The sequence below is a fragment of the Cyprinodon tularosa genome, unplaced genomic scaffold (genome assembly GCF_016077235.1).
Source record: "Cyprinodon tularosa strain WSP-4 unplaced genomic scaffold, ASM1607723v1 ctg1277, whole genome shotgun sequence".
Classification (NCBI taxonomy): domain Eukaryota; kingdom Metazoa; phylum Chordata; class Actinopteri; order Cyprinodontiformes; family Cyprinodontidae; genus Cyprinodon; species Cyprinodon tularosa.
Window position 1 is genome coordinate 26,839 of NW_024038089.1, and position 15,204 is coordinate 42,042.

The window sequence follows — 15,204 nt, forward strand, 5'->3', positions numbered from 1 at the left end:
CTGGTTGATCTGTGGAAATCAGGGAGCATTTATTGATGGGGAGGGGAAAAAAAGAAAAGAAAAACTTCCTGAATGAGATTGTCTCCATGATCAATGCCGCACTGTGAGGAACCATTAAACACCAAACCATGATGTCGTCATGGAAACAGAGAGCAGGTGGAGCATCGATGGTTTGCTAACAAAGTAGCTACACAAATCAAACCAACTTTTTATTCTCATTTTGATAAACTCCTGTTTTTTTTTTTATTAACATCAAGAATGTTAACCCTTTAGTTAGATCTGAGCGAACTAGATCTGAGCGAGCTAGATCTGAGCTCGTTAGATCTGAGCGAGCTAGATCTGAGCTAGTTAGATCTGAGCGAGCTAGATCTGAGCTCGTTAGATCTGAGCGAGCTAGATCTGAGCTCGTTAGATCTGAGCGAGCTAGATCTGAGCTCGTTAGATCTGAGCGAGCTAGATCTGAGCTCGTTAGATCTGAGCGAGCTAGATCTGAGCGAGTTAGATCTGAGCGAGCTAGATCTGAGCGAGCTAGATCTGAGCGAGCTAGATCTGAGCTCGTTAGATCTGAGCGAGCTAGATCTGAGCTAGTTAGATCAGTTTGTCCAGTCGTTGACCATCAGGGGAAACGGCTCTAGATGTAGTCGTCCTCCACAGGCTCTCCAGGCATGTCGCAGTGATGGAGGAAGAGCACCACCACCCTCTGGAACACTCCTCTCCTGCTCTGCCTGCTCTCAGAGATCTCCTCGCCGATGGTCTCCATGCAGATGTCAGCGGAGAGCTGCCCCTTCCTCCTGGGAGCGTAGATGGTTGCTAACAGAGGAGAGGAGGAGCCATCTTTAGGATTCCTGATCAGGTTCTAGAAGCCACCAGCTAAGCCACCACTCACTGCTTTCGTCATCCTCAAAGTCACAGCGCGCGTAGCCGTTTGGGTCGGCGGCCCTCAGAGTCCTCAGCCAGGGGAAGTCTGTGATCATGCTGTAGGGGGCGCCATCCACCACTCCTGAAAAATAAAAGAAAACCTTGCTGAAGGCCTCTGCAGAACGACACCAGGAAAGGTCAAAGGTCAATCACTGGATAGATAAACAAGGCGACCTTTTAACGGGAGGAAGACGTTCCGCCTTAAAATAAGCAGATAAAATAGACACTGCAGCTGTTTTTTTTTTATTTAGGTTCTTTGGTAAAGTCACTTACGGTTTCTATGGTGATATAAAAGATAATGACCCTCAACATCAAGCTGAAACAAGGGAAATAAATGAAATAAAAATGTTATTGAATGAAGCTTCAACAGTCAACAACCGTCAGAAAAACGGCTGATTTATTCCCTCACTGCTGATCAACAGCATTTTAATCCATCAGGTGTGTTTACTCCTTTTATTTATTAACAGATAAAGATGTTTCAAATTACAGATCATCAATTTTATGATTTCTATTATTTCATCATTTATTTTACCGGCAGCTGATTGTTGTCTGGGTGTGAAAACTTTCCAGCACAGCTGTGCTTCAAATTACCCTCTAGCGTGTAGATGCCCCGCCCCCAGGGGTATTTGGGATACTTCTTCACATCATCCTCCCTTCTGGTGGTTTCTGGGAAAAACTCGTACTTGATCAACTCCCTGAGGAACAGACAGAAGAAAAGCAGTCAGCCAACCAGTCAGCCAGTCAGCCATCCAGTCAGTCATCCAGTCAGTCAGCCAGCCAGTCAGTCAGTGATTCAGTCAGCCAGCCAGTCAGTCATCTAGTCGGTCATTCAGTCAGTCAGTGATTCAGTCAGCCAGCCAGTCAGTCATCTAGTCGGTCATTCAGTCAGTCAGTGATTCAGTCAGCCAGCCAGTCAGTCATCTAGTCGGTCATTCAGTCAGTCAGTGATTCAGTCAGCCAGCCAGTCAGTCATCTAGTCGGTCATTCAGTCAGTCAGTGATTCAGTCAGCCAGCCAGTCAGTCAGTGATTCAGTCAGCCAGCCAGTCAGTGATTCAGTCAGCCAGCCAGTCAGTGATTCAGTCAGCCAGCCAGTCAGTGATTCAGTCAGCCAGCCAGTCAGTGATTCAGTCAGCCAGCCGGTCAGTCATCTAGTCGGTCATTCAGTCAGTCAGTGATTCAGTCAGCCAGTCAGTCAGTGATTCAGTCAGCCAGCCAGTCAGTGATTCAGTCAGCCAGCCAGTCAGTGATTCAGTCAGCCAGCCAGTCAGTCATCTAGTCGGTCATTCAGTCAGTCAGTGATTCAGTCAGCCAGTCAGTCAGTGATTCAGTCAGCCAGCCAGTCAGTGATTCAGTCAGCCAGCCAGTCAGTGATTCAGTCAGCCAGCCAGTCAGTCATCTAGTCGGTCATTCAGTCAGTCAGTGATTCAGTCAGCCAGTCAGTCAGTGATTCAGTCAGCCAGCCAGTCAGTGATTCAGTCAGCCAGCCAGTCAGTGATTTAGTCAGCCAGCCAGTCAGTGATTCAGTCAGCCAGCCAGTCAGTCATCTAGTCGGTCATTCAGTCAGTCAGTGATTCAGTCAGCCAGCCAGTCAGTGATTCAGTCAGCCAGCCAGTCAGTGATTCAGTCAGCCAGCCAGTCAGTGATTCAGTCAGCCAGCCAGTCAGTCATCTAGTCGGTCATTCAGTCAGTCAGGGATTCAGTCAGCCAGTCAGTCAGTGATTCAGTCAGCCAGCCAGTCAGTGATTCAGTCAGCCAGCCAGTCAGTCATCTAGTCGGTCATTCAGTCAGTCAGTGATTCAGTCAGCCAGTCAGTCAGTGATTCAGTCAGCCAGCCAGTCAGTGATTCAGTCAGCCAGTCAGTCAGTGATTCAGTCAGCCAGCCAGTCAGTGATTCAGTCAGTCAGCCAGCCAGTCAGTCAGTGATTCAGTCAGCCAGCCAGTCAGTGATTCAGTCAGCCAGTCAGTCAGTGATTCAGTCAGCCAGTCAGTCAGTCAGTGATTCAGTCAGCCAGTCAGCCAGTGATTCAGTCAGCCAGTCAGTCAGTCAGTGATTCAGTCAGCCAGTCAGTCAGTGATTCAGTCAGCCAGCCAGTCAGTGATTCAGTCAGCCAGTCAGTCAGTGATTCAGTCAGCCAGCCAGTCAGTGATTCAGTCAGTCAGCCAGCCAGTCAGTCAGTGATTCAGTCAGCCAGCCAGTCAGTGATTCAGTCAGCCAGTCAGTCAGTGATTCAGTCAGCCAGTCAGTCAGTCAGTGATTCAGTCAGCCAGTCAGCCAGTGATTCAGTCAGCCAGTCAGTCAGTCAGTAATTCAGTCAGCCAGCCAGTCAGTGATTCAGTCAGCCAGTCAGTCAGTCAGTGATTCAGTCAGCCAGCCAGTCAGTCAGTGATTCAGTCAGCCAGTCAGTCAGTCATCTAGTCGGTCATTCAGTCAGTCAGTGATTCAGTCAGCCAGTCAGCCAGTGATTCAGTCAGCCAGTCAGTCAGTCAGTGATTCAGTCAGCCAGTCAGTCAGTCAGTGATTCAGTCAGCCAGTCAGTCAGTGATTCAGTCAGCCAGCCAGTCAGTGATTCAGTCAGCCAGTCAGTCAGTGATTCAGTCAGTCAGTCATTCAGTCAGTCAGTGATTCAGTCAGTCAGTCAGTGATTCAGTGATTCAGTCATTCAGCCAGTCAGTGATTCAGTGACTCAGTCATTCAGTCAGTCAGTGATTCAGTCAGTCAGTCAGTGATTCAGTGATTCAGTCAGTCAGTGATTCAGTCAGTCAGTCAGTGATTCAGTCAGTCAGTCAGTGATTCAGTCAGTCAGTGATTCAGTCAGTCAGTGGTTGATTCAGTGACTCAGTCATTCAGTCAGTCAGTGATTCAGTCAGTCAGTCAGTGATTCAGTCAGTCAGTCAGTCAGTGATTCAGTGATTCAGCCAGTCAGTCAGTGATTCAGTCATTCAGTCAGTCAGTGATTCAGTCAGTCAGTCAGTGATTCAGTGATTCAGTGATTCAGCCAGTCAGTCAGTGATTCAGTGACTCAGTCATTCAGTCAGTCAGTGATTCAGTCAGTCAGTCAGTGATTCAGTCAGTCAGTCAGTGATTCAGTGATTCAGCCAGTCAGTCAGTGATTCAGTGATTCAGTCATTCAGTGATTTAGTCAGCCAGTCAGTGATTCAGTCAGCCAGTCAGTGATTCAGTCAGTCAGTCAGTGATTCAGCCAGTCAGTCAGTGATTCAGTGATTCAGTCATTCAGTGATTTAGTCAGCCAGTCAGTGATTCAGCCAGCCAGTCAGTGATTCAGTCAGTCAGTCAGTGATTCAGTGATTCAGTCATTCAGTCAGTCAGTGATTCAGTGATTCAGTCAGTCAGTCAGTGATTCAGTGATTCAGTCATTCAGTCAGTCAGTGATTCAGTCAGTCAGTGGTTGATTCAGTGACTCAGTCATTCAGTCAGTCAGTGATTCAGTCAGTCAGTCAGTGATTCAGTCAGTCAGTCAGTGATTCAGTCAGCCAGCCAGTCAGTGATTCAGTCAGCCAGCCAGTCAGTGATTCAGTCAGCCAGCCAGTCAGTGATTCAGTCAGCCAGCCGGTCAGTCATCTAGTCGGTCATTCAGTCAGTCAGTGATTCAGTCAGCCAGTCAGTCAGTGATTCAGTCAGCCAGCCAGTCAGTGATTCAGTCAGCCAGCCAGTCAGTGATTCAGTCAGCCAGCCAGTCAGTCATCTAGTCGGTCATTCAGTCAGTCAGTGATTCAGTCAGCCAGTCAGTCAGTGATTCAGTCAGCCAGCCAGTCAGTGATTCAGTCAGCCAGCCAGTCAGTGATTCAGTCAGCCAGCCAGTCAGTCATCTAGTCGGTCATTCAGTCAGTCAGTGATTCAGTCAGCCAGTCAGTCAGTGATTCAGTCAGCCAGCCAGTCAGTGATTCAGTCAGCCAGCCAGTCAGTGATTTAGTCAGCCAGCCAGTCAGTGATTCAGTCAGCCAGCCAGTCAGTCATCTAGTCGGTCATTCAGTCAGTCAGTGATTCAGTCAGCCAGCCAGTCAGTGATTCAGTCAGCCAGCCAGTCAGTGATTCAGTCAGCCAGCCAGTCAGTGATTCAGTCAGCCAGCCAGTCATTCATCTAGTCGGTCATTCAGTCAGTCAGGGATTCAGTCAGCCAGTCAGTCAGTGATTCAGTCAGCCAGCCAGTCAGTGATTCAGTCAGCCAGCCAGTCAGTCATCTAGTCGGTCATTCAGTCAGTCAGTGATTCAGTCAGCCAGTCAGTCAGTGATTCAGTCAGCCAGCCAGTCAGTGATTCAGTCAGCCAGTCAGTCAGTGATTCAGTCAGCCAGCCAGTCAGTGATTCAGTCAGTCAGCCAGCCAGTCAGTCAGTGATTCAGTCAGCCAGCCAGTCAGTGATTCAGTCAGCCAGTCAGTCAGTGATTCAGTCAGCCAGTCAGTCAGTCAGTGATTCAGTCAGCCAGTCAGCCAGTGATTCAGTCAGCCAGTCAGTCAGTCAGTGATTCAGTCAGCCAGTCAGTCAGTGATTCAGTCAGCCAGCCAGTCAGTGATTCAGTCAGCCAGTCAGTCAGTGATTCAGTCAGCCAGCCAGTCAGTGATTCAGTCAGTCAGCCAGCCAGTCAGTCAGTGATTCAGTCAGCCAGCCAGTCAGTGATTCAGTCAGCCAGTCAGTCAGTGATTCAGTCAGCCAGTCAGTCAGTGATTCAGTCAGCCAGTCAGTCAGTCAGTGATTCAGTCAGCCAGTCAGCCAGTGATTCAGTCAGCCAGTCAGTCAGTCAGTGATTCAGTCAGCCAGCCAGTCAGTGATTCAGTCAGCCAGTCAGTCAGTCAGTGATTCAGTCAGCCAGCCAGTCAGTCAGTGATTCAGTCAGCCAGTCAGTCAGTCATCTAGTCGGTCATTCAGTCAGTCAGTGATTCAGTCAGCCAGTCAGCCAGTGATTCAGTCAGCCAGTCAGTCAGTCAGTGATTCAGTCAGCCAGTCAGTCAGTCAGTGATTCAGTCAGCCAGTCAGTCAGTGATTCAGTCAGCCAGCCAGTCAGTGATTCAGTCAGCCAGTCAGTCAGTGATTCAGTCAGTCAGTCATTCAGTCAGTCAGTGATTCAGTCAGTCAGTCAGTGATTCAGTGATTCAGTCATTCAGCCAGTCAGTGATTCAGTGACTCAGTCATTCAGTCAGTCAGTGATTCAGTCAGTCAGTCAGTGATTCAGTGATTCAGTCAGTCAGTGATTCAGTCAGTCAGTCAGTGATTCAGTCAGTCAGTCAGTGATTCAGTCAGTCAGTGATTCAGTCAGTCAGTGGTTGATTCAGTGACTCAGTCATTCAGTCAGTCAGTGATTCAGTCAGTCAGTCAGTGATTCAGTCAGTCAGTCAGTGATTCAGTGATTCAGCCAGTCAGTCAGTGATTCAGTCATTCAGTCAGTCAGTGATTCAGTCAGTCAGTCAGTGATTCAGTGATTCAGTGATTCAGCCAGTCAGTCAGTGATTCAGTGACTCAGTCATTCAGTCAGTCAGTGATTCAGTCAGTCAGTCAGTGATTCAGTCAGTCAGTCAGTGATTCAGTGATTCAGCCAGTCAGTCAGTGATTCAGTGATTCAGTCATTCAGTGATTTAGTCAGCCAGTCAGTGATTCAGTCAGCCAGTCAGTGATTCAGTCAGTCAGTCAGTGATTCAGCCAGTCAGTCAGTGATTCAGTGATTCAGTCATTCAGTGATTTAGTCAGCCAGTCAGTGATTCAGCCAGCCAGTCAGTGATTCAGTCAGTCAGTCAGTGATTCAGTGATTCAGTCATTCAGTCAGTCAGTGATTCAGTGATTCAGTCAGTCAGTCAGTGATTCAGTGATTCAGTCATTCAGTCAGTCAGTGATTCAGTCAGTCAGTGGTTGATTCAGTGACTCAGTCATTCAGTCAGTCAGTGATTCAGTCAGTCAGTCAGTGATTCAGTCAGTCAGTCAGTGATTCAGTGATTCAGCCAGTCAGTCAGTGATTCAGTGATTCAGTCATTCAGTCAGTCAGTGATTCAGTCAGTCGGTCAGTGATTCAGTGATTCAGCCAGTCAGTCAGTGATTCAGTGACTCAGTCATTCAGTCAGCCAGTGATTCAGTCAGTCAGTCAGTGATTCAGTCAGTCAGTCAGTGATTCAGTGATTCAGCCAGTCAGTCAGTGATTCAGTGATTCAGTCATTCAGTGATTTAGTCAGCCAGTCAGTGATTCAGTCAGCCAGTCAGTGATTCAGTCAGTCAGTCAGTGATTCAGCCAGTCAGTCAGTGATTCAGTGACTCAGTCATTCAGTCAGCCAGTGATTCAGTCAGTCAGTCAGTGATTCAGCCAGTCAGTCAGTGATTCAGTGATTCAGTCATTCAGTGATTTAGTCAGCCAGTCAGTGATTCAGTCAGCCAGTCAGTGATTCAGTCAGTCAGTCAGTGATTCAGTCAGTCAGTCAGTGATTCAGTGATTCAGTGATTCAGCCAGTCAGTCAGTGATTCAGTGATTCAGTCATTCAGTGATTTAGTCAGCCAGTCAGTGATTCAGCCAGCCAGTCAGTGATTCAGTCAGTCAGTCAGTGATTCAGTGATTCAGTCAGTCAGTGATTCAGTGATTCAGTCAGTCAGTCAGTGATTCAGTCATTCAGTCAGTCAGTGATTCAGTCAGTCAGTGGTTGATTCAGTGACTCATTCAGTCAGTCAGTGATTCAGTCAGTCAGTCAGTGATTCAGTCAGTCAGTCAGTGATTCAGTGATTCAGCCAGTCAGTCAGTGATTCAGTGATTCAGTCATTCAGTCAGTCAGTGATTCAGTCAGTCAGTCAGTGATTCAGTCAGTCAGTCAGTGATTCAGTGATTCAGCCAGTCAGTCAGTGATTCAGTGACTCAGTCATTCAGTCAGTCAGTGATTCAGTCAGTCAGTCAGTGATTCAGTCAGTCAGTCAGTGATTCAGTGATTCAGCCAGTCAGTCAGTGATTCAGTGATTCAGTCATTCAGTGATTTAGTCAGCCAGTCAGTGATTCAGTCAGCCAGTCAGTGATTCAGCCAGTCAGTCAGTGATTCAGCCAGTCAGTCAGTGATTCAGCCAGTCAGTCAGTGATTCAGTCAGCCAGTCAGTGATTCAGCCAGTCAGTCAGTGATTCAGCCAGTCAGTCAGTGATTCAGTCAGCCAGTCAGTGATTCAGTCAGCCAGTCAGTGATTCAGCCAGTCAGTCAGTGATTCAGCCAGTCAGTCAGTGATTCAGTCAGCCAGTCAGTGATTCAGCCAGTCAGTCAGTGATTCAGTCAGCCAGTCAGTGATTCAGTCAGCCAGTCAGTGATTCAGCCAGTCAGTCAGTGATTCAGTCAGCCAGTCAGTGATTCAGTCAGCCAGTCAGTGATTCAGCCAGCCAGTCAGTGATTCAGTCAGCCAGTCAGTGATTCAGTCAGCCAGTCAGTGATTCAGCCAGTCAGTCAGTGATTCAGTCAGCCAGTCAGTGATTCAGTCAGCCAGTCAGTGATTCAGTCAGCCAGTCAGTGATTCAGCCAGTCAGTCAGTGATTCAGTCAGCCAGCCAGTCAGTAGCTGTGTTTAGAAAACCACAGGAATGTTTCAGGTTAACAGCATAGAAACAGGATTCCAGATCATACAGGTCTGCTCTGTGTTCCAGTAGACTGCTGGTTTCACAGCAGCTCGTTCTTTATCCAGGATCAGCAGGTGGCGCTCTAACTCCTCCCCCCGTCAGTCAGGGATTCCCACCATACTGGAACATGGAGATATCTTCTGCTTGTTCTGGATCTGTTATTAAAATCCAATCTGTTTCCTCTACTTCTTTACCTTCCATGTCCAGAAAGCCACGGTCACTACCCGGAAGCACCATCCGTCCTGCGCATGTGGGAACACAATAAGATCGGGACAGCCGAAAATACTGAAAAGAATGGTAAACTATATCGTCTGGGAAATACTGAAGACTTTTCTGGAAGAAATGGAAACGTGACGTCATCATCGGAGACGCTCAGAGTCACAGTAACGTTCCAAAGGATATTTCGGTGCTTTATTTTGTATTGCTTTTTTTGAGTTTTTAAATATACATTATTTGCTCCCTCTGCCATATAATCTGTAAAACTCCCTGCACAATTCTAACAAAGCTATTTATATGCATAAATCAAGTGGAACACTATGGTGATAGCCGTACTGCTCCACTTGTGAAAGTAAAATCTGTTGGTCTCTTTTTGGCATCAAAACAATTATTCTTATGCCACGTCACCAGATAGGACACTGTAAAAAAAAATGCATCATTTGCACAAAAAAAATTAAAAATAAAATAAAATAAATAATCAAAATAAACCCCTGCCAGAAAAAGACAAAAGAAGAAAAAAGTAAGAAATGATTCTGTTCATGCAGGACGGATCGTGCTTCCAGGACGGATCGGGTAGTGACCGCCTCTTTAACCTGAGCAGAGCTAATGCTAACCGTAGCTGCTAATGCCTGCAGGAAGTGCGCCATCTTTTATTTTATGATGTCGTCTATTTGTGAAGATGACTCATGGATACCTTTCCTCTCCTCCTTGCAGAGCGAGTTTCCAGCTGGAAGCTGCTCCAGGTCAGGAAGGTTTTCGTTTCTATTGTTTCAGCGGCAGCTAGCTACGCAGGAAAAAACGCAAACATTAAATGGTGTGTGATGCGTCCCGTCATGAATGCTTACTGGCAGATGTTGGCTATGGTGTCCATCCAGCTGCGAATGCGAACTTTGTTGCGTATATTTGGCGGGTTGCTGAATTCATGAACGACAGCAATGTGATAAGGATAAGGTCCCTGGAAAAGCTGGCGCTCCAGGGCGACGGAGTCAATCTGAGGACAGAGAAGGGCACAGGTTACCATGGTAACACCATCTAAGGTCAGACCGTGGAAACAACATCAGGATGCCATCTTTGAGGACAGGCAGAGTCTGCTGACACACATTTCATTTCCCTCTGCAGAAAACTCAGAGCTAAATGCTAGAGAGAAACCGACGAGTTCAGGAGAAGACCTGAGACCTCCTAGAGACACGCTGCAAAGCACCACAGGTCGGACTGGAAACCGGGTCGCCCGCATCCAGGATAAAGTCCTCCATACATGGGTCATGTGCGCAAACCACCTGCACACCCAGACGCATTATGTTTTTGAATGTTATTCAAAATATGTTTTTAAGTATCTAAAACTGCATTTTGGATAGGCATTATTATAATTTAGATATCTGAAATTCCAATTTAAAAAGTCGATGTCAAGAATTGGATTGTTGACATCTGTAATGTTATATTCATTTTTGATATCATAAATAGTAGTTATGACTAGCAGTAACTCTATTATAGAGATCTGATATTATCATTATACCAACAATTATGTAAAAGAAGCACGGCTGATCACCCTGAACACACCATCCCCACTGTCAGACATGGTGGTGGCAGCATCATGGTGTGGGCCTGCTTTTCTTCAGCGGGGGAGATGGTTAAAACTGATAGGAAGATGGAAGGAGCCAAATATAGGAACATTCTGGAATAAAACCTGCTGGAGTCTGCAGAAGAGCAGAGACTGGGACAGAGATTTATCTGATCCAGAACCTGAAGCAGCATCTAGAATGGAACGCTTCAGTTCTACAGTTCTGCAGAGACGATCAGAAGCATTTCCACTAACCTGATGCATCGGACGCATGTAGATGATTCGATTTCTCTCAGGAGGCATTCGGAGGATTTGGTCCAGAACCTGCTCCATGTCCAGCTTCTTACACTGAGCAAAGTCAAACCTGTTCACTATGGGGGCGCGCTCTATCTTCAGGTGCTTCAGAACACGACACCTAGTGGCTGCAGAGAGGGAGAGAACAGAAACAGAGTTTTTAGGACCAGAGACGACTGGACTGCAGAAAAGCTTCATTATTCATTCTGTCAATAATCCTCAGAGGAGAAGAAAAGAATCTGGTTTATTTATTCAGAAAACGCATCAGAGTCTTTCCTTTCCAAAATGGAAGAAAGAGGCAGAATCTGGATGGACCAATCACAGCAGAGGAGGCTAACACCACTTTATGCCTTAATAATAGAGTTAAATGTACTAGAGGAGCAGAAACTCGATGAGGACCAGCAGCAGTAGAACTTCACTATATATCATAAATACAGTTATGAGATAAAACCCTGACAGGCCAGGAAGCAGACCAGGAAGCAGACACGGAAGGAAAGCAGACCAGGAAGCAGACCCAGAAGCAGACCAGGAAGCGAAGCAGACCAGGAAGCAGACCAGGAAGTGAAGCAGACCAGGAAGCGAAGCAGACCAGGAAGCAGATACGGAAGCAGACCAGGAAGCAGACCAGGAAGCGAAGCAGACCAAGAAGCAGACCAGGAAGTGAAGCAGACACGGAAGCGAAGCAGACCAGGGAGCAGACACGGAAGCAGACCACGAAGCAGACCAGGAAGCAGACACGGAAGGAAAGCAGACCAGGAAGCAGACACGGAAGCAGACCCGGAAGCAGACCAGGAAGTGAAGCAGACACGGAAGCAGACCCAGAAGCAGACCAGGAAGCGAAGCAGACCAGGAAGCAGACCAGGAAGTGAAGCAGACACGGAAGCAGACCCGGAAGCAGACCCGGAAGCAGACCCGGAAGCGAAGCAGACCAGGAAGCAGATACGGAAGCAGACCAGGAAGCAGACCCGGAAGCAGACCCGGAAGCGAAGCAGACCAGGAAGCAGATACGGAAGCAGACCAGGAAGCAGATCAGGAAGCGAAGCAGACCAAGAAGCAGACCAGGAAGTGAAGCAGACACGGAAGCGAAGCAGACCAGGGAGCAGACACGGAAGCAGACCACGAAGCAGACCAGGAAGCAGATACGGAAGCAGACCAGGAAGCGAAGCAGACCAAGAAGCAGACCAGGAAGTGAAGCAGACACGGAAGCGAAGCAGACCAGGGAGCAGACACGGAAACAGAGTTTTTAGGACCAGAGACGACTGGACTGCAGAAAAGCTTCATTATTCATTCTGTTAATAATCCTCAGAGGAGAAGAAAAGAATCTGGTTTATTTATTCAGAAAACGCATCAGAGTCTTTTCTTTCCAAAATGGAAGAAAGAGGCAGAATCTGGACGGACCAATCACAGCAGAGGAGGCTAACACCACTTTATGCCTTAATAATAGAGTTAAATGTACTAGAGGAGCAGAAACTCAATGAGGACCAGCAGCAGTAGAACTTCACTATATATCATAAATACAGTTATGAGATAAAACCCTGACAGGCCAGGAAGCAGACCAGGAAGCAGACACGGAAGGAAAGCAGACCAGGAAGCAGACACGGAAGCAGACCCGGAAGCAGACCAGGAAGTGAAGCAGACACGGAAGCAGACCCAGAAGCAGACCAGGAAGCAGACCAGGAAGTGAAGCAGACCAGGAAGCGAAGCAGACCAGGAAGCAGATACGGAAGCAGACCAGGAAGCAGACCAGGAAGCGAAGCAGACCAAGAAGCAGACCAAGAAGCAGACCAGGAAGTGAAGCAGACACGGAAGCGAAGCAGACCAGGGAGCAGACACGGAAGCAGACCACGAAGCAGACCAGGAAGCAGACACGGAAGGAAAGCAGACCAGGAAGCAGACACAGAAGCAGACCCGGAAGCAGACCAGGAAGTGAAGCAGACACGGAAGCAGACCCAGAAGCAGACGAGGAAGCGAAGCAGACCAGGAAGCAGACCAGGAAGCAGACCAGGAAGTGAAGCAGACACGGAAGCAGACCAGGAAGCAGACCCGGAAGCAGACCCGGAAGCGAAGCAGACCAGGAAGCAGACCCGGAAGCAGACCCGGAAGCGAAGCAGACCAGGAAGCAGATACGGAAGCAGACCAGGAAGCAGATCAGGAAGCGAAGCAGACCAAGAAGCAGACCAAGAAGCAGACCAGGAAGTGAAGCAGACACGGAAGCGAAGCAGACCAGGGAGCAGACACGGAAGCAGACCACGAAGCAGACCAGGAAGCAGATACGGAAGCAGACCAGGAAGCGAAGCAGACCAAGAAGCAGACCAGGAAGTGAAGCAGACACGGAAGCGAAGCAGACCAGGGAGCAGACACGGAAGCAGACCACGAAGCAGATACGGAAGCAGACCAGGAAGCAGACCAGGAAGCGAAGCAGACCAAGAAGCAGACCAGGAAGTGAAGCAGACACGGAAGCGAAGCAGACCAGGGAGCAGACACGGAAGCAGACCACGATGCAGACCACGAAGTGAAGCAGATCAGGAAGCAGACCCGGAAGCAAAGCAGACCAGGGAGCAGACACGGAAGCAGACCACGAAGCAGACCAGGAAGCAGACATGGAAGCAGACCCAGAAGGCAGAACCAGAAGCAGCCCAGGAAGCAGACACAGTATCAGACCAGGAGCGGTAATGAAGGTGCGTTAGGTGACCTCCAGGCACTGATGAAACGGTGATGCGCATATTGGAGGAGAAAAGACGGCAATATGGACCAGATGAGCAGACTGCCAACCATTCAGTCGCCCTCTAGTGGAGAACACAGAAACTTCATGATGAACGATCATTATGTGAAAAGGACCTGATCAGATCAAGAGGCCTGAGGTCCCTGGATCAGAGGAGGACATGGTGGTACCAGGCTGGGGGTGTGAGAAGTTAACGGGCCAGCCAAACTAAGTAGATCACTGAGCTTAAACGGCCTCGTGCAGCCTCTAGTTATCATCCAATGATCTAACCGCCCACAGACAGGAAGTGCTTCAGTGTTTTCCTTCCCATCTTTACAGAAACATTTACGAGTGTTTTTTCCTGATCCTGTTGTTGTAGGATCTGATCAGGGGAAAACTGGGACCACAGCTATATGGCCTGCTGATAATCTGGACCAATATTAGCTTCTCCCAATCTGGACCAATGTTAGTTTCTCCTACCTGCTGATAATCTGGACCAATATTAGCTTTTCCTGTCTGCTGATAATCTGGACCAATGTTAGTTTCTCCTGTCTGCTGATAATCTGGACCAATGTTAGCTTTTCCTGTCTGCTGATAATCTGGACCAATGTTAGCTTCTCCTGTCTGCTGATAATCTGGACCAATATTAGCTTTTCCTGTCTGCTGATAATCTGGACCAATGTTAGTTTCTCCTGTCTGCTGATAATCTGGACCAATGTTAGTTTCTCCTGTCTGCTGATAATCTGGACCAATGTTAGCTTCTCCTGTCTGCTGATAATCTGGACCAATATTAGCTTTTCCTGTCTGCTGATAATCTGGACCAATGTTAGCTTTTCCTGTCTGCTGATAATCTGGACCAATGTTAGCTTCTCCTGTCTGCTGATAATCTGGACCAATATTAGCTTTTCCTGTCTGCTGATAATCTGGACCAATGTTAGTTTCTCCTGTCTGCTGATAATCTGGACCAATGTTAGCTTCTCTTGTCTGCTGATAATCTGGACCAATATTAGCTTCTCCTGTCTGCTGATAATCTGGACCAATGTTAGCTTCTCCTGTCTGCTGATAATCTGGACCAATGTTAGCTTTTCCTGCTTGCTGATAATCTGGACCAATGTTAGCTTCTCCTGTCTGCTGATAATCTGGACCAATGTTAGCTTTTCCTGCTTGCTAATAATCTGGACCGATGTTAGCTTCTCTTGTCTGCTGATAATCTGGACCAATGTTAGCTTTTCCTGCTTGCTGATAATCTGGACCAATGTTAGCTTCTCTTGTCTGCTGATAATTTGGACCAATATTAGTTTCTCCTGTCTGCTGATAATCTGGACCAATGTTAGCTTTTCCTGCTTGCTGATAATCTGGACCGATGTTAGCTTCTCTTGTCTGCTGATAATCTGGACCATTATTAGCTTCTCCTGTCTGCTGATAATCTGGACCAATGATAGCTTCTCCTGTCTGCTGATAATCTGGACCAATATTAGCTTCTCCTGTCTGCTGATAATCTGGACCAATATTAGCTTCTCCTGTCTGCTGATAATCTGGACCAATATTAGCTTTTCCTGCCTGCTGATAATCTGGACCAATGTTAGCTTTTCCTGTCTGCTGATAACCTGGACCAATGTTAGCTTCTCTTGTCTGCTGATAATCTGGACCAATGTTAGCGTCTCCTGTCTGCTGATAATCTGGACCAATATTAGCTTCTCCTGTCTGCTGATAATCCGGACCAATGTTAGCTTTTCCTGCCTGCTGATAATCCGGACCAATGTTAGCTTCTCCTGTCTGCTGATAATCTGGACCAATGTTAGCTTTTCCTGCTTGCTGATAATCTGGACCAATGTTAGCTTTTCCTGCTTGCTGATAATCTGGACCAATGTTAGCTTTTCCTGCTTGCTGATAATCTGGACCGATGTTAGCTTCTCTTGTCTGCTGATAATCTGG

At 47.6% G+C, this 15,204-nt stretch overlaps 1 protein-coding gene across 3 annotated transcripts in view; it reads right to left on the reverse strand.

Moving 5' to 3' along the window:
- Positions 1–464: 464 nt before the first annotated feature.
- Positions 465–15,204, reverse strand: part of fbxo38 (F-box protein 38) — a 36,493-nt gene continuing 21,753 nt past the window's right edge. For 2 of the 3 annotated variants that reach the window (XM_038276819.1, XM_038276818.1), the window contains exons 17-21: positions 10,530–10,696; positions 9,562–9,707; positions 1,510–1,613; positions 887–1,000; positions 465–810 (exon numbers count right to left, since the gene is read on the reverse strand). In XM_038276819.1, coding sequence (XP_038132747.1) covers positions 632–810; positions 887–1,000; positions 1,510–1,613; positions 9,562–9,707; positions 10,530–10,696 — 710 coding nt within the window. In that variant the 3' untranslated portion in view covers positions 465–631. Of the gene's footprint in view, positions 811–886; positions 1,001–1,509; positions 1,614–9,278; positions 9,403–9,449; positions 9,708–10,529; positions 10,697–15,204 lie in introns of those variants that run through there. The other variant, XR_005279979.1, reaches the window with a different exon arrangement.